This window comes from Euphorbia lathyris, chromosome 1 (assembly GCF_963576675.1).
Source record: "Euphorbia lathyris chromosome 1, ddEupLath1.1, whole genome shotgun sequence".
NCBI classification, from domain to species: Eukaryota; Viridiplantae; Streptophyta; class Magnoliopsida; order Malpighiales; family Euphorbiaceae; genus Euphorbia; species Euphorbia lathyris.
In genome coordinates, this window is record NC_088910.1 from 62,837,459 (window position 1) to 62,857,579 (window position 20,121).

Here is a 20,121-nt window from a genome sequence, read left to right on the forward strand (position 1 = left end):
CAATGCCATACATTAGCTATACCTTATTCTGTTTAAAAGATGATACTATCAAATCATAATTCAAATTAGCAACACATTTTGAGACCCCGGAGAACTTTCAATATTTTATACAAAAGGCCCACAATTGTGTTCCATACTCTGTTGTAAGCAATATTTTGCACTATCAATTTGGATTAATTTTTACACGATAGAACACCAAAAAACTGTTATTCAGGAGCCAATTAATATAAAAAAATCAACTATCAAAGCTCAATGTGGTACAATAATAGTTCAATGGCATTCCACATAAAGCGTTGAAAATTCATGGGCCTGGAAAGTATTTACTATGATATTTTAATAAGATTATAAAATTTCCCTTTGTACCAAAGAAAAAACAATACTTTTAATTGTACCATCTTCCTACAGAAGACCATTTATTGCTTTCATGCACGGTAACTAAATAAAAATTATATAATGAATTTCAGCTACTTTTATCAAATTATACCACTATAAATTATAACAATAACAATAAAAAAAAAAGAGAGAGAGAGAGAAACGTTTATTCAGCAAGAAGCTTACTTGTATCCATACGAATTCTTCTATCAAGTTTACTGAGAAGTTCCTGCAGAAGAGCCTGTTTTCCCATGTCATACAGTATTCTCTCAACCAAATATAAATACTTGTCTTGACAACAGTCAAGTGAAACACATTGATTCAAGATGAAGGGATGACTTAAATGGAGTCTTACAAATAAATTTCCAAAAAAACAAAAAATGAATGTTTTATTGCAAAAGATTAAAAAAAAAAAAAAAAAAAAAGTATTACAAAATATGTTCAAGTTGCTAATTGACCTAAAGGGACAACAAATGCACTTAATGGAAATATGAATTGAAATTATACATACACATACCTTCAAACTGTGAAACTCTTTGTAGAACCAACCATATCAGTAACATGCCATTAAAACCCACCTCGGAGAAAAAGCCTAATGAAGGGGGAAAAACAATAATAACAACTAGAATACAAACTTTTGCATGCAACAAACATGTGGCTCGAGTATTTAATGCGATGATGGTTTATCATTCAAACCTTTCAACATCACCTAATACTTTTATCCAAGCTTTTTATCAGATCCCTTAAGGTTCAAGTTGAACCATTTCTTTTTGCTTGATTTATCCTTTCCATCGCTTCCATCTTCTCCCGGGCTATCAGCTTTTGAATCTTCTTTGCTTGTACTCCCATTACTTAAAGTGCTTAGAGTTTTTGTTACAGTAAATGTAGCATGTATGCTATCCCGTTGTTTTAACAGCTCATCAACCTAAGGAACAACAACAATGATAAGTATCAATGTGTTTACTGCTAAATTTAAGCTATCCTGTGGGAACAAATACCCGATCAAGCAAACACATTTTATTGTTACTAGATACTAAATAACATATATTTTTTATTTTAGGGATTGCTAATAGATATTCAATATTTGTTTTGTTAAACGAACGATATTTGGAATAGATACTTTAAGTAGTAATTTTTCAAGTTTCCATCTTTAACGGAAAGATGATTGCATCAATTTCCTCTTGCAGTTAACTCCCTCAAAGAAATGTTTCAACAAAGGTATCTTTTGAAACACAGAATGCATATATGCTATCAATATTTTTCTGAAAGTGCATGCAACTGTCAAATTGGGAAATATTATGCAAACACAATAAATGCCTGCTAGGATGTATCAAATATTTGAAACATACAGATTGCTTTTCCTGGCTGTATTTGTTGGTGACTTCTTGAAACCGTGCCAAAGCCTTCAAAAAAACACATTGATTTAATAAAAATAAATAAATTACAATATGAGATACATTTATTAAAAATAATAAAAAATTAAAAAAAAAAACAACCCTACCTTTCTGTATTCAGTTTCAAATTGACGTAATTCATTTCTTTTCCGTAAAATTTGAGCTTCAATCTCCTTGAGCTTCTCAGTCGTATCTTCATATGTTTTTGCACAAAGTGCCTCTATTGTGTAGGTAGCAGTCTTGAAAAAGTTATCGCCTGACAGTTTCAGAAATGTCAAGCCAGTTTGAATTCCATATAAAAACTGGCGAAATTAAGGGATCAAATTAAGAGTTCTGACCATAAACAGCAAATATATGAGTGCCAGCTTTTAGTTCTGAAACCTCACAGGGTTGAAGACCTTCTAATCTTTTAAAGAAAGCAGCATCTGGATCCTTGGCTATTGCTAACTGCACCATGTAAGAAAGATGATTTCAGCTACAGAAGAATAAAAACATTCAGAAAACTAAAGACAAAAACAAAGGAATGGGACAGGACTTCATACAGCATTCACAGTTGAATCCATTCTGTACACTTGAAAATGTAAAAAATACATCCCTGCAGATGTTACTTTGCCAGACTTCTCACTATCTTCCTGCATAGACAAAATATTAGAATTGCAGCATTGTCAATTAAAAAGGTGTTCAAGGCAAGTAAAATGTGATCAACGATAAAAAGAAAAAAGAAAAAACACACTTAAGCAGCTAATAGAAGGAAAAAGAGTATGGATCCCGCAGATACTTGCCAGGCGACGGTCTTGCATTATAAAAAAGGCAATTCATACAAGTTGACGGAAGCTGGGCAGAGCACACAAGTGCTATTACCTTTGTGAAAACTTTAGAAATCAGATTGAACATCTAGAGAAACCTGAGATGTGATCTAGAGAAAGGAAGAAGAATAATACCTCTGTGACGAAACAAGACAGTAGGTTCAAGAAATCAAGGGTTGTCAGCAGCAATAATCAAGACTAATTATCACCGAACAAATTTGATTATTGATATGCCAGTGAATTTAGCTCAATTCATCTGATGCAAGGAGAACAACTCAAACACAAGATAGATAGCATGTTTGTAAGGGACTTTATTTCATCACCATTACATTATTCAGGGAATCTCTAATTCATCCACAGATTCATGTGCATTTGTGAAAATGAACCCCAACTTTATATAACAAAAGGAACTCATCTCTTACAAAACTCAAACTATGTTCTCAACAATGAAACTCGATTGATCATTAGATTAGGTAACGCTTAATCACCATTCTAGTACTCCTCCTTAAGTATTTATTGAACCATCAGAGGGATGAGATAGAAATAGAACACCCAGCCCAAATAGAATTAAACAAGCATTAAATGAACTTCCAATATTCCTCTACAACTGAATGAGACAAGTATCCCCTCATCCATGTTATGCATATCTGCAAGGTTCACTATGGAGCAGATGGAGAACTTCAAAAGATTGTTATGTAATCAACTTTATCTGCCTTCACTGACAACAAAGTTAAGCCTCAGATCCTAATTTTGTAGAGCATCCATCCATCCACATTATCATTTCAACAATGTGGACCACATTTTCATACCAAAAGTCTCCAATATAACAGGAAAGGCTTGGAATACCCACGAGAAAGAAAATGCACAAAGATTAGTACGCAATCATGCCTAAGATTAGAATACCCAAAATAGTCTTCCCTTTGTGTGAACTACCATGAAAAGGTATTCCTACCGTGTTTAAATTGTCTGTTATCGTGCCTAACAAGGATTATTAGTCTCAATTGAACATTTGGATTAAAGAAAATCCATCAACAGTGCCATGCCAAGGTAATCCAATATTGAAATATTGATGAAAACTCAAATTAACAAAACCTATCATATATCCATACCAAACAACTTAGGTCCCAAATTTTTACCCCCACCCTAGTTATTAATGTCTATGGTAGTGAAAATAATATTTTATCCCTCAAATGCACATTTTGGAATGAGGCTCCAGGGGATATGCCGTTGCCTGTTGTACACTTAATTGGTTTTTATTTTCTTAACTTTTTATTATGAATTTGATATGCCCATGGTTGACTTTAGATCGTAACTAGACACATTGGATGAGTTGATCAAAGGAATCAGCCACAAAGAAATCAAGTTAACTTAAAGAGAACCAACAAATTGGCCCTTGATTTCATACTAACAATAACCAAGTATCCCCCCTTCCCACAAATAACAGGCCACTCTGCCATTTCCCCTTTCTATATAGTAACTTCTGTGACCTCAGGGATCTACTTTTTATTTTTGACAAACCAACCTTGATACTCACCCGCATTCATCATTTGATACTTCAATTGCAATAAAGTTTCATAATGCCTGCTTGTTCAAAAAGTAAATCATCTTGTTGCTAGAATAGAAACTTGAAAATTTTAACCAATTACCAACAGGGTGATCATGCTAATCAATGTTTACTTCATTTAGTTCATACAATCTAAACTGAAAGCAAGCCAGCAATAACTTGAAAATACACCATTCGAGTGTTTCTATCACATTGATCTGTGTATCAATCTATCATTTCATATTCAAATTTTCACAGTATAACTAATTTAGCAACATCTTGCAGAGAAAATGAGAGGGAATTGTATTTTTTTTCTTTTGGCGTGGGGCTTGAGGGACGAAATAGGGGAGAAGGGTTTATACAATAGAAAGTAAAACTCATGGATAAACATCAAGTGCAAAGACAAGTACCTGTAAGGCCAAACCGTAGCCACCATTTGCGTCTTGTTCAAAATAAAGTAACTGAAAATTTAACAGATGCAACACAAAGCATTAAATAGGAAATTAATTAATATACAATATTTTGAAAGAGGATAAAGAGAGAGGAGGTCTATTCAATGGCTCAAGGAAATTGCACAAGTAATTCAAATAACCTTAAATTTGCTTTGGGCTGTTGAAGTTACTCTTACAACAATCCCTGCCTCCGCTTGTTGTTCATTTATTGTTACACCAAAGAAATGGGCACATTGCTTGTCCACCTGGGATGCAACAGTATATAAGTATACTGAAAACAGGAAAAACCATATCAATATAGGAAATCTAAGCACCTTTCCACTGACTGATGTTCCAATAGGAAGGGGTCTGACGGTAACAGTTCCATTAAGCGCTTCTTCAAGTACATTGGCAGAAATTGTAGTTTTGATAGGGACACCAAGCTTGCTATAAACAATACAACAAGAGAATTAAAAAGGCTATCTCAGCATACAAGATCTAAACACTTCTAGCTAAAGCTCACCTGAATAATGCAGCAAATACTGTATTAACAGTGCCGAGATTAGATAAATCAATTTCCATATCCATACTTTCAGCATCAAGAGCCTGATCAGAAAATAATAAAATTAAAAATGTTTGGGTGTCTGACAAAGAAAATATATATTCTGCAAACACAAAGCAAAGGAAATAAATGTAAGAAAGAAGCTATTCAAAGTCAAAGTCACATCAGCCGTTGATAAATCTATGCCAAATCCACACATGTAGTGAAATGTACACAGCGGTAGCATGTCTGAATCCAGTGACACAATTCAAGCCCTGGAATACATAATATAGAGAAACTGAACCTGATGCATTCCTAAGCATGAGCACACAAGCAGAAAGAACAAGGCACCACATGACAAAAAGAGCACTGCAAAGGCAGTTATGACTTATGAAGAAACCATTTTGAGGTCTACATTGTTCATTCTCGTAGCTACTTTTTTCCGAAATGCTTGAATGTCATATTTATCATTTGTGTTCCAGTAAATTAGTAGGTTTTTAACAAAGGTTTTCAAAAATAGTATCAGTGAAACGTCTTATTACTGTAGTATGCCACATTTGTTATAATTCTAGGTGAACAATGAAAGGTTATGATGTAGCTCATACAGAAAAGGTAATAGATTATTTGACTTCCACTCCATGTTAATAATTTAGAATTTTTCTCTTGGAAAGTCAACTCTGCCCTCATTTTCTCAGTATCTGTCAAGATATATTATATAAGACACTATTCACCAAACTCATCATAGCCATTCAAACTCATATACCTCAACTCCATTAAATCGTGAACCAAAAACTCATAATAGCTTGTCATTTGTCCAGGTTACAAGAATAAATGGGTTGGTTGCTCTAACTTTGCTAGATTAGCAGTCTACAACATACTAACATTGAACATAATTGAAAAAAGGTAAAGGCATTAAGCCCCTCAAACTTTGTTATGTTTGTTTTATTGGGTCACTATAATTTTATTTTATTTGATATATCCCGTGAACAACATATCAATTGAGGATAATGTGACGGTCAGAATACAGATCATAAATATTCTGACTAAATAGGCCCCCGATATGTAAATTATTGTTGGCTCAATTAAACAAAATAAAAATATTGAGACATAATAAAACAAACTTAAGAAGCTCATGATAATGTAGAAATACGTTCATCCTTAATCAAACTAGTTAAGAAATTCATTATCACATAACTTTCTTGATTATTTTCTTGCATGCATGGTTTTTTATTTTTGCATGTTATCTTTCTCCATATCATGATATAGAAAACTTCTATCCTTATTTAGCTAACTACTTAAGAAGTTCATGATCACATAGCTCTCCTGATTATTTTCTTGCACATTGTTTATCTTAGCACATCATCCTTATGTCTCTTGAAAAGAGCTAACTGCCTCCCTGTTTCTTTCTTTCCCACAGATTTGTTGTCCTTCAACTCAACAATCACCCCACTTCAACTCGACAATTATCCTACTAGCAAAGTTTAGAGCGTTTTTTTTTCCAATCAATTACAAAACATGCTTAGTCCTCTATTTCTATCACTACAAACCCTATACCGTCCGTTTCGAAATCCTTAACCCAATTTAACACCAATAAACCAAATTCTAGTATGTAGCATTGCCTTGGATCCTTAGCACGAATCACAATTCATTAGGAAAGGTACCATATCTTCTTCTCTTAACTGTTGAAGCTCTTCTTCTCCACTTTTTTTCATCTCTGCAAGTGCAAAACCTTAATTTGTTCAAACCCCCAAATGTTACATTCTCAAACTTTAACCTATCATATAAGCATCCATACGTACACACACAGAGAGAGAGACTCGGGAACGCAGATGTTAGTGAAGTGTTCACTAAATAGCTCAATTCTCATTTAAACATTTGGTAGGGCCAAAAGACAAGGACAACTCTCTATTGATCTGAGTCAATGACCTTAGATGAAATATAACAGCAGATTGATAGAACGTCCACAGGTAAGTAAAAATTAATGTAAACAGCTACAGATTTTGTGGTCCATTCCTTTCTACTCACAATTGTGTAGCTTGTTACATTCATACTGCACTACTAGCATGTAAGAGCTACTCCCAACTATGGAAAAGAACCCTATAATCGATTGCAAAAGTAAAGATGATATGAAGAATAAAGCATTATTTCAAGATCCTGCAAAGGATTCACTCCACGAGTTCTCTGGTGAATATGGGATTTCCAGGTCTCGAGCACACTAGATCCTGAATCATTTGAACTTTAATTTCCCCAAGGATATTAAAGTTTTATATGAACTTCACAAGACATAATACGTTAAATTGTACACAAGAGGAAACTACAAAAGGAGCAGCAGGAAAATGCACCTCAAAACCAGCACTATCATACTGCCTTCTTTTTTCTGGGTCAGATAAGATGCTGTAAGAATAAGCAACTTCCTTGAAAAGCTCAGAGGCTTCAGGATTACTAACATTCTTGTCCGGGTGATACCTGACCAAGATTTATATTGAGTACAAGATAAAATATTAGCATAAAAAGTAACTCAAGTAACTTTCCATGCAACATGAAACTATGTCACATAAAACCAAACAATGAACCTTAAGAATCTAGCTGAAATGAATAATATAAACTTTCACAAGAACCATTTTGCATTTATCCAGAAAAAATATTCAACATTGATAAACTTGACATAGCCATTACCTTGCTAATAGTATGCAGATAAAAGCAAAAACAATTAGAGAGATAGTATTGGAATGAACCAGATTCTAATATTCAACTACTGCTTGGTTATGGAGATATGTAATCAGAATATAAATTGAGTGGATCTCCATCCCAGATGACCTCCAGTGCCATTAAGTTCAATTGCTTAGGCCAAAATCCAACCAAAAAATACAATTTACATTTGGCATATATGGGGTGGAAATGAAGAAAAATAGAGAAAAAGGAAAGGGCTCTCAGAAGGGCTACCTATCTACGTATCTAATCTTTATGTGCATGTCTTAAAAGAAGAGCAAAGTTTCACAGAATATTTCATCATGGATTTACAATTTCTTTCCTTTTCTTTATGATCAACCAGATAAGCAAAGAAAGAGCTTATTTCTTTCTATAAATTGCTCTCCTAACTTTCCCTTCTCTCTCCTTTCTTTCTATTCCAACATAGCATTAAAAGACTCAATAAACTCAACTCAGTTTCAACTTAGGCACATTGACACCTATCATGCCTATTTCTCATGATGACAACTCCTCCCAACTTGTTGGAGTCGGCTATTATGCACCCTCTTTCCCAATGAAGATACTAACTTGCTTGAAAAAAAAATATAAATATATATATAAATCAACTATGAAACGTTTCATATCATTGTGCTATATAAGTTAGCTATAAGATAAAAGTGAAATTCCAGCTCACTGGCAAGTTAAATATATAGAGGTTTAATACAGATGATTGGTGAACCATTCATATTTTGTTTGCTGTGTGTTTAAATTCAAAAGTTTTTACAATTACCATATAATTGCTCTAGCAAAGATAATCTATGTTGCACGGAAACTCTTCTTCATTAGCGTTTCGGCGTTTCGTATCCGTTTCTTTTCTGTTTCAATTACCATTTCCTAGCTATTCTTTCTTAGAAATAACGTTTCCCGGTATCCGTCTCCGTTTCCGTTCCATTTCCCGTTTCCGTTTCCACGCAACATAGGAGATAATTTCCCAAAAGTTCCCTTGAAAAATACTGTGTATGAGGTTTGGAAGGCTAGGAACAAATTGGTTTTTCAGAAAAGTCAATTTGCTTCAGTTGCTATTGTACAGAGAATTGTTTTTTGTGTCAAATTCAAATTGATGCCTAGGCAAATTTTAGGTAGTCAAGATTGTATAGATTGGGCTCTTTGGTCCTAAGTTGTTTTTTGTTTGTTTTGGCCTCTGTGCCTGCGATGTATTTGGTATTATGCTATAAAATTTCTTTGTTCTGATAAAAATAAAAACCAACAAAAAATTACTTGCAGGACATAAAATTAACATTTAACTTAAAGAAAGGATCATGCTAATTGATATTAGATGCCACACGTACACTCATTTGCATTAAACACTTATTGGTGTATAATTGAGTGCACAAAGGATTTGGCAATTCTAAAAAAAAGTTCAACATCCATTGGCTCACAAATCATTCTAAAAAACACAATGTACTGAAAATGCAAGCGAAAAAAAAAAAAAAAGAACTTCAGTGGATGAAAGTATCAGAAAGATTTGACAAACCACAAGACTTACTTAAGAGCTAGTTTTCTGTAAGCAGTTTTAATTTCCTGATCAGTAGAATCTCTCGATACGGATAACACCTCATAAGGGTCTCGTCGAATTGCTGGAGTTGATGTACTTTCCGCCTTTTTCGAACCCATTCCCACCTCCTACCAAAACCCTCCCCTCTCTCCTTCCTCCCGAGCTATGACTCCACCTGGAAACAGCAAAACTGTAATACACCTTCAATGGATCCAATTTGAAGCAATCATACTAACATATCCTGCAAAATTCATCAACAGCATATAAAAATCAAATACAATAAGAAGACGAGTGTAATCGCCTAAATAACACAGAATCCAAAGGATTTTTTGGATCCCTCTTCCTCACCTCGAGAAAAGAAAAAGGCAAATAATAATTTGAAAAAGAAATGAAAGGGTAAGATCCGATAAAACTAAAAACACGTAGATAGAAGAGGTTAGCTAGGGTTTTGAAACTCACAATGAAGAAATGCAAGACGAATAGTTTTCCTGGATTTTTGTGTTGTTTTCCTCTTTCTTTTTTGACATCAAAATCACCTATTTTCAGCCAGCCAACTAATTTCCAGTCCAATTTTTCTTTTTTTAATGCTCTTTTTACTTATATGTTTTGATTTTATTGCCTATTTATTTTTATTTATAAAGCCTTTTACTTATTATTATGTATTTATTTCGTAAAGAAAAATAAAAAAAGTCCGCGACTGATTGCAACTGATCTTGGTTCGTTTTGGAGCCCATTTCAAATTACATTTTGAACTCTTTTATCTTTTTAAGGAAATTATTAAGAGGAAATTACCTTTATGTGTCTGTTTCTGTCATTTGTTAGTTGCTCTAAGCTTTTAGATTTTAAGTGATTGATAAATTGTATTTAGTAAATTTATGATAAACTAGTTCCAGCGCGGGTGTATAAAAGTTGGCTAAATAAATTTAATGTTTTAATTTTTAAATATTTTTTAATTATATATAAATGTAATAATATTAATATTTTGTTTTAAATAATTTTAAGTTAAAAAGGAGAATATTTCAAAAAAAATAACTTTGTATAAATAATTTCTCTATAGGAAAGTACAAATGTGGTAGAATTACTTAAGTCTTGAATTTCTATAACGTGGTAGAATTACTTAAGTCTTGAATTTCTATCGCAAGCTTATATCTGCGGTTGTGATAGAAAAATATATCTTTGTAATTTTGATTAATATTGAAAGACAAATCATTGTTATACATTGGAATTGTTTTTTGGTTTCCGTTCACATTCCTCACAACAAAATGTATCAACCTTCGGATTTACTTTCTTTCGAAAAATTTCACATGCCAAATAATACCCTATGAATTTGTTGTTGATATTTTTTTTCAATTTTGATCTAACACTAATATACGGTTTTCAATTCCTTATATCAATTTATTATAAATTATAAATAAATATATATAAATGGGTTTTCAGTTATCATTTGTTACTATTTTGACATTTCATCAAACATACATTTTAAACTCTTCTTGTTTATTTCTCTCTGCTTCTGTTATTATATATAGTATATATATGAGGAATGAACAAATGACTTTTCAATTTTGACTCAATACTAATATACGGGAAATAAATTCAATTTATTATAAATTATAAATATATATATATATATATATATATATATATATATATATATATATATATATAAATGGCTTTTTGAGTTTCCTTTGATACTATTTTAACAACTCATCAAAAATACATTTAAAACTCTTATTATTCATTTCTCTCTACTTCTGTTATTATAAATAGTACTATATGAATTTACCGTTGATACTCTTTTCAATTTTGATCTAACACTTGAATTCCTTATATCAATTTATTATAAAATATAAATAAATATATATAAATGGGTTTTCAATTTTCATTTGTTACTATTTTAAAACTTTTTTTTTGTTCATTTCTCCCTGTTTCTGTTATTATATAGATGGTATAGATATGAGGAATGAATAAGTTACTTTTCAATTTTGATCCAACACTAATATACGGGGAATGAATTCAGTTTATTATAAATTATAAATATATATAAATGGCTTTTCAAATTTTCTTGTTCATTTCTCTCTGTTTTTGTTATTATATATAAGGTCTGTTTGGTTCACCTGTTAGCTAATAGCTGATGTGGTTCCTGTTAGCTGTTTGCAGTTGCAATAAGCTGCTAACGATTGTTGTTAGCTGTTTGTTATTAGCTGTTTAATTATTAGTGTTTGGTAAAATTATATTGAATTGTTGTTGTTCGGATTTAAAATGTAATATAAGCATGTTTTAAATTAATCAACCAAGAAATTATATTGAATTATGGTGAAGCTTTTAGCCTAGTGGTTGAGAGTATACCTATGATTAGGGAGGTCATGGGTTCGAATCACATCCGGATGGGGTCGGAATTTTTCTTTTTTCTTTATAATATAAGCGCATTGTGCGCAAATTTAAAAAAAAAACCCCAAGAAATTATAAAAGAGATAAGGTGAAAAAATGCCCCTAACGTTTACAACTATGAGCAATTTTAACCATAATGTTGGAAGCTATGAACAATTTTGCCCCTAACATTGGCAAGTTAGGTCATTGCCCCTAAAATGATGCACATGTAAAGTGTAGATGACAGTATTCATGACCAAGAAAACAGTTTAATGAATTATTTATCAAACTTGTCAATGTTATGGATAAAATTGCTTTTGGATGTCAACGTTAGGAGTATAATTGCACCATTTTAGATGTTAAAGGTAAAATTGCTCCTAGCTATGAATGATATGGGTATTTTTGCACATTATCCTATTATAAAATAAAAAATGTATTACACAAATTAATGAAAATAATCTATATAAAAAATAAAAAATAAAAAATTTATTGACCGCAACAAAACCTTGTTCCGGTAGTTATGCGTAGAAATATAAATAAAGTTAAAGGATAAACATATTTTGTAGAAATAAGAATGATAATTTTATCAAATAACAAATAATTACAAACAGCTGTTTATGAAAATAGAAAAGCTCCAAAACATTGCAGTTTCTAGAGAAAATGTTAAACGATGCGGTTATATAAACCTAACCAAATGCTATATTTCCTGCGGTTTGGAGTGAAACGTTAAACGCTCCTCCAAAAAGCTGAAACAAACACCATCATAGTATAGATATGAGGAATTAATAAATGGCTTTTCAATTTCGATCTAACACTAATATACAGGGAATGATTTCAATTTATCATAAATTATATATATATATATATATATATATATATATTCAATTTTCCTTTAATACTATTTTAACGACTCATAAAAAGTACATTTAAAACTATTTTTGGTCACTTCTATCTGCTTCTGTTACTAAAAAATTAACTTTTTGATAATAATAATAATAATAATTTAGAATCAATGACTAAAAATGAGAAAGAAACATAGAATGGTAATCATGACCAAACATGATTTATAATTGAAATAAATTTCATTGTAAATATAATGTTTCAATACCTCTTTAATTATTTTCTTCAATATGTCTTCAACTTCAATGAACAACTATTGTGTGAAACTCTATATCTATTTGTACCAAAATACATAAAAAATAAAAATAAATAAATCAATTCATATCAGTTAGATAAACCAAAATTAAAAAAAAAAACAGTGGACTTCACCGGGTTTTGAATTTGGAAAATTGATCTATCTCCAATTAAACCTAACAATAGAATTCATGTAAAGCCGAAATCCAAATTTTAGTTAGAGTTAACAATCCAAACGATTACACCTAGCAACTTATGCTAAAAATGAATGAAAATATACAAAATCTTTATTTTAGTCATTTTGAAAAAAAAAAACAAATAAAAAAACATAGATAAGGTAGCGAGACGTGTGGAACAACACAACTGAGAACAATAAATAATTACTACATATGAAAAAAATCGAATAATTACCTTAGAAAACATAACGATTTCTTGTAATTTTTTACACATTTGCTTTTTCCGCTTTCAGTTGTCTATGCATCTTCTATTTCCATCAGATTTCTTCAAATTGAAGATATCAAAGTCTAAATTCTGACAATTCTTGAAGAAAATGCTATTAATACAGTTTATCAATAGAAATCGCTCCTAAATAAATCTAAATATGTTATGAAGTAAGAACAAAATTATAAGACTATATTATTTGAAGTAAGAACAAAATTATAAGATTAAGAACAAAACTAATATATAATCAAAATTAAAGGTCGATGAGGAGTTTGATTTTCGGTGGCCAATGAATATAATGATGGAATACTATCTATCATGCTTTATATATATGTTTATTTGTGACTTTTGGATTTCCTTCACTTTGTGTTTTTTCATCTTCTTGTAACTCTTACTTTTTTTATGGAAAAATTACAAAATTGAGTCAAACGGGAGACCCGTTTACATATTTAACCAATTTACTCAACCTACTACATATCTAGACTATGTTTGTGTGAATTTTTCAAAATACCCTTACCTTTTCATCTTCCCATTTCCCCTTTCTGGTTACGCGAACGGTTGCTCTTCCCCAAATGATTCCCAGACCTTTGATCTTCCTCATTTCCTTTAAATTTCACAAAATCTGCAACATTTCTCTAAATCACCATGTATTTCTCTTCTTCCTCTCTTCATCTCTTGATTCTTCATCTTCCTAATCCTAGAAAACGAAGCCATGGTTTTTCATCTTCCTATTCCTGCTTGTTCCTTGGTTTCTTTCTTCTTGTGACCATCGAAAAAATGGTTATTCTACGTTATTTTCATCATTTTTTCTAGTTTATCATATTGTTATTGTCGATTTTAAGGGTGAGAGGCGCGAAAAATGTAAGTATCTACTGTTTTATCTGCGCTTTTCCAGAAAATCACTTCGCATAGTCGATGAGTTCGTGAAGATCTGCGATGAGAAAGAGCCTGAAACGTGACGATCTACTTAGCGAATCGATTATTTCGTAAAGTCTGCGAGTAGAAAAGTTCATGATTTTTCACTCGCGGACTTCGCAAAATCATCGATATGCGAAGTAGATCGTCACATTTCAAACCTCGTAGACTTCGCGAAATCATCGATTCGCGAAGTAAAATCATCATATTCGTTGCACATTTATATTCGCATGCTTCGCAAATCCTCATTTCGTGAAGCCAAATCGTCCTTTTTATGCCTAACACGATTAAATTTTTCTGAAGGTGGTTGAATACATAACATCCCTTTCTGGAAGGCGGTGTACTGGGGTGCAGGGGAGATGACTTTCCTTCCTGTATAGGGAGAAATTTCCCTCAAGATTGGCTACATTTACTCTAAAATGATTGGTTAGGAGATATTGTGCCAATCTTGGTGTGCACAATGGGAAACGTAGGTCTAGACTTCCATTTATCATCCCAAAAAGTCTGGACTTCCAGTACAGGGAGAAATTTCCGTGCAGATTCGTCACGTTCACTTTGAAGTGATTTGTTAGGAGTTTATTGTGGTAATCTTGTTGTAAATTTTGATAATGTTATGATTTTAATGTTGTTATTGTGGCAATCTTGTTGTAAATTTTGATAATATTACGATTTTAATGTTAGAATCCCTTGTTGTTTGGTGTTTTTTGTTATATAACAATTAGCGAATTTTGTTAAAAACACGTCCAGATTTTGCATATGCGGATTAAAATCATCAACTAAACCAAACATTAGTTTCACATACTTCGCGAAATCATCGATTCACGAAGTCAGACGGGAGGGAGACGACCGCACCGTAAAATTACAAACATATTGAGGGTATTTTAGAAAAGTCACACAAACATGGTCTAGATATGTAGTATATTGAGTAAATGGGTTAAAAATGTAAATGGGTCTCTCATTTGACCCAATTTTGTAATTTTCCCTTCTTTCATTACTTTAATTGATGGTCTATTAATTGACAATAAATAATGTGTTAATATAGTACTAATTATATAGAGATATTTAAAACTCATTAACTCATTTATTCTCTTTGCTCCTACGGTACCAACTAAGCTAAAAAACCTCTAAAACACTTCTTGTAAATTCTCTATGCTTCCGCTATTATATATATATAGTGTATATATAGATTAGTATTTTTTTTTGAAGAATTTCTACTTTAAATTAATATATAATAATCATACAAATAAAACATCATATTAATTATTATTTTTTTAAAACGAAAAGATCAATATATTAAACAAAACCTGAAATGTTTTTACAAAAAATAGAAGCTAAAAACTCTGAAACTATTACGCAACTAAAGGACTAGCACTGGAACAGGCATGTAGGATTGGCCTTGGGCTATGTTTTGAAGGGCGCATCCCCATTTTATTACTATCAAATATTTTTTTTCCATTTTTCTCTCTCATAGATCATAGGGTTAGTTTCAAATACATACCATGTGGTTTCATGAATATTTTTTTTACTTTTCTCTTCTTCTTTTTTAATTCTATAATTCCAGAAATAAGGTCTGGAATTTCCAGACGTTGACATCTGGAATTCCAAACGTTTTCCAAAATATCTGAAATTCCAGCTAGAATTTTAGGTAATTCTAATTCTGAAAAAAAATGAAGAAAGAAGAAAGAAGAAGAATAATAATAAGAAGAAATGAATGAGAGAGGATAAGGAAAGAGAAAAGTAAAAAAATCAAAAAATTCGTTTTTCATGTAATACCCATGTGCCACATCACCCATTTAACAGATTTCATCCATTTGCCATGAATTTGGTAACAGAGCAAACCACATGGTTTTGTTTGTAAAGAAAAATATCATAGGTATCCATCTGTAAATTCGTGAAACCACGGAGCATTTATTTGAAATTAACCCTAAAATGTATTACTATCAAATAATTTTTTTTCCATTTATTTTCTCTCATAAATTGTGTTACTGTCAAATAATTTTGTTCCTATTCATTTTCTCTCATAAATTGTTATTATAATTTCCAACTGATAAACGTTAGGTCTAAGATTGCACTATTTTATGGGTGGATTTTGCTTGCTCTCTCTTAATAAACATATGGCTAAATTTGCATATTATCCATTGTAATAATAATTAAAAAATAATCTAGCTTCCAACTTAAAAAAAATAGAATGTATATTTTTACCCATATTATCATCTCGCCTCGGACCTCTAAAAGGTCAGGAACAGCCATGTGGGCATGACGAGCCATAACATGTGTCACCTTGTTTGCTAATTCCATAACATAAGTCAATGAACAATCTTGATGACTAAGTAAAGAAGCTCGAATCTCACTTATAACACAACCCACCTCTGATGCATCCCTCTTCGAGCTCCTGACTGCATTAGCAATTCCCTTTGCGTCTATCTCGAACTGAATATTCATGAAACCATCCAGCGCCCATAGTATACCGATTTGTATTGCCAGCGTTTCTGCCAAAGTCGCTGACGGACAGCCCCTTGATACCGTAATGTAGCCTGTGAGAAACTACCCTAAGCTGCTACAAACCACTGCCCCTACACCGAACATACCTTACGCCCCAAAAACTGCCGCATCAATATTGCATTTGACAGCTCCTAGCAGCGCCAGACTCCATTTGGCGAGCAGTAGAACATGAAGAAATATCTCCCTTCTGCAGTTGTACAGTTTGCTTTTTGCTTGCCACCAACACGCAACGAATCCTTTTGTGTTAGCCATTGTTGCCTATGGAGACCGACATTGACCCTACCATAATTTGAGGTTTCGTTGCTGCCAAATGGTCCACAGTATAACTGCAACATTACTAGCTTCATCCCGGCCAGCTGTTGCATAAAAGTTCATCAGTCAATCTTCAATCCAATCACAGTCTTTCCCTGGAGGACAGATGTGAGTCGTAGCCTAGGATTCCTATGCAAAACAACAACCTAAAAGAGGTGCCAGTCATGTTCTATATCCGACTCACAAAATAAACAACAATTAGTGATCGAAACATGTCGCACAATCAAAAGCATTCGTAATGGCAGATTCCTCGCCCTCAATTTCCACAGGAATAGTTTATTTTTTTACGGAATGTCCAAAGCCCAAATCTTCCTCCAACCATCCTATTACTACTGCTCTGTATTGGCCGATCAAAGCGTGCAGTATCCTGACTTTGACGAATAGAGACCATCACAGGTAAAATGCCAGATTCGTGCATCATCCCGTAATGAGTATGAAATCACCATTTTTGTTACAATCCCAACATCCACTTCTTCAAACCACCCCTACAACTTATTTTGGTCCCAACACCTTGTCCCTGGTAAAAATAGATTTGATATGGTAGAATTTTTATTTTCCTTCATACAATTAGACCTATCTATGCATGATTCATCATTAACTAACCAAGGCATCGTCTAGACCGAAACAACATCACCCCTTCCAATCTGCCATCGCACTTCTTTACTTAACAAAGTTTTTGAACTTCACACACTCTTCCAAACAAAACTGGGATTATTGCTCAATTTGGAAGAAAGCAAAGAACCATAAGCAAAATATTTAGATTTAAATAAATGACTTAGCAAAATGTGAGGATTATCAATGAACTTACACCCATGTTTACCTAATAATAATACAAGATTGAACTGATGGAGATCCCAAAAGCCCAGTCCCCCTTGTTCCTTTTAATAACATAACTTCTCCCAACTATCCTAGTGAATATTCTGTTTCCCATCCGCTTTCGAATCCCACCAGAACGAGTTCATTATCTTATGTAACTCATAACATATAGCTTTAGGCAATAAAAATGTACTCATACAGAAAGTAAGTAGAGCATGCGCAACCGCCTTTAGAAACACCTCCTTTCGAACATTAGACAAAAACCGAAAAGTCCAACTGCTCAATATTTTTGCTAATCTGACCTTTAAAAACCCCAAAATTAGATTTCTTAGACCGCCAATTAATGAGGCCTAGGTTGTTGAAACACCTTTCCACAAGATTTTGATTTGACAAAATCATCCATGATTAAGAGACAATTAAATTTAAGTGCTTTGATTTAATTGTACTAATCCGTTTGTTCAATGTTGAGTACAAATATGAATGTAAAAGGAAATAAAAATAAGACAGGACAAAGACACAACGTAAGCTGAGTAAAGAGCAACTCAGCATCATAAAAGATAAGTCATCATCACAACAACAGGCTAAGAATAAAGATGATCTGAGAAGCTGAACTCAGCATAAAAGAAGAAATGTCTGCTTCAGAATGAAGTCTTACAGAACGAAGCTGACCTTGGAAGCTGAGTACGGGAGAACTCAGTATGAAATCTGGCAAACAATCAAAGACAATGGAATGTCCGTTGGCTAGAAGACAAAAACTGCCAACCCTCTGCGCCAATAATAGAAACCTCGGAATTACGCAAAAGCCAAATTCCAAGATGAATGGGTCAACTGTCCGTTGCTAAAAGACGAACTGCCGCAAAAAGACAAAGTCTGTAGGAAGAAGACAAGCCTGACGTCTGAAGAATTCAGGATTCAGGATTGGTCTGGACATCTGAAGCTGACCAGAAATTTGTCCCCTAAAAGAGCCGTTTTGGACTCAACGGACAAATCAATTTCAAATGATTTGTTTCCTACAATTCAACTATAAAAGGGACAAAGGTTTCATTTGGAAGATTGCCGATTTACAAAAATCATAAGTGAGAAAGATACAAATCAAAAGCACTCAAAAACAAGAAAAAGATCTTACACCAAACTTCCATTCTTTGTGTAAATGCTAGATTGATTGTAATCATCTAAAGTGTTCTTTGTTTGAAAGGGAACAAGTTCTTATCAATTGTAATATTGAGAGTGTATGCTGAGTGCTCGGTGTTGAGTACTTAGTGGTAGAGAAAATCTGGGTGTTCGGTTATAGCATTCAGTAGGAGTTGAGTAGACGAATAGAGGAAGGTACTCTTGCATATTCAACTGCCTTGTAAACGGTTTGTGCTCTACCTTTAAAGAGCTCAGTATTGGATTCTAAAAGCCCGGAGGACTCTGGGGACTGGACGTAGGCAGAGAGGCCGAACCAGGATAAGCGATACTGAGTAATCTCTAACTCTCTCTCTATATATATATCTGTATGTGTTGTATGGTAAACTTACTCAGCATCTAAACTGATTAAGCTGACTCTGAGTAAATTAGAGTGCTAAGTTGAAAGCTGACCTCTGTGAGTGTCAATTCTCAACTTACTAGTAAAACAGTTCTAGTCAATATCTGACTAAAGCTATCTTACGCTAAATTCGGCCAAGCTGACCAAAGCTGAGTTGACAAACTTACCAAAACTGTTAAGTCAGCATAAATAATTAACGAAAAAGTTATATTAGTTCCTAACCCCCCCTTGGAACTAATCACACGGGACCAACAAGTGGTATCAGAGCCTAAGCTCACTACTCAAAGATATAACTATCTTGAGCGGATCCCTATAAATGGCTGAGAACAGCACTCGGTTCCTTCCAGGAAACCAAACAACACAGATACTCCCTGAGGGATTATCAATTACTAGGCCTCCCCTATTCTTTGGGTCTAATTATATATTCTGGAAGAATAGGATGAAAAACTTTATTCAAGCCACAAACATGAGTGCATGGCTTGCAATTGTTCAAGGTCCACATGTGCCATATAAAACTGTTAACAATGAGAAAATTGTTAAAAGCGAAGCTGAGTGGACAGAGGATGACCTTAGAAAATTACAAAATAATGTTTCGGCTATAAATATGCTTCACTGTGCTTTAGATGCTGCAGAATACAATAAGATCTCAGGATGTGAGTCAGCACAGGAGATTTGGAAGAAGCTCGAGGTGACCTATGAAGGCACAAGTAAAGTCAAAGAGTCAAAGGTGAATCAACACATGAGATTGTATGAGCTGTTCGAAATGAACGACAACG

At 33.1% G+C, this 20,121-nt stretch overlaps 1 protein-coding gene across 2 annotated transcripts; it reads right to left on the bottom strand.

Moving 5' to 3' along the window:
* Nucleotides 1-616: 616 nt before the first annotated feature.
* On the bottom strand, nt 617-9,934 carry LOC136235293 (chaperone protein dnaJ 15). 2 transcript variants are annotated; one of them, XM_066024897.1, is made up of 12 exons: nt 9,790-9,934; nt 9,322-9,571; nt 7,430-7,553; nt 5,070-5,152; nt 4,882-4,993; nt 4,708-4,812; nt 4,526-4,576; nt 2,309-2,398; nt 2,105-2,213; nt 1,874-2,022; nt 1,722-1,775; nt 617-1,297 (listed from the first exon to the last, which is right to left on the bottom strand). In XM_066024897.1, exons 2-12 carry the CDS (start codon nt 9,447-9,449, stop codon nt 1,091-1,093), a joined length of 1,212 nt encoding a protein of 403 aa, XP_065880969.1. In that variant the 5' UTR covers nt 9,450-9,571; nt 9,790-9,934; the 3' UTR covers nt 617-1,090. The 2 variants fall into 2 exon arrangements, with proteins under 2 accessions (XP_065880969.1, XP_065880975.1); XM_066024903.1 differs by having other exon boundaries at nt 9,679-9,800.
* Nucleotides 9,935-20,121: the final 10,187 nt, after the last annotated feature.

Coding starts and splice junctions, on each gene's coding strand:
- LOC136235293 (XM_066024897.1), bottom strand. CDS start 9,449: ATGGGTTCGAAAAAGGCGGAAAGTACATCAACTCCAGCAATTCGACGA. Junction 4,813..4,881: donor GAACATCAGTCAGTGGAAAG/GTGCTTAGATTT, acceptor GTTGCATCCCAG/GTGGACAAGCAATGTGCCCA. Junction 1,776..1,873: donor TTGAAACTGAATACAGAAAG/GTAGGGTTGTTT, acceptor GTTTTTTTGAAG/GCTTTGGCACGGTTTCAAGA.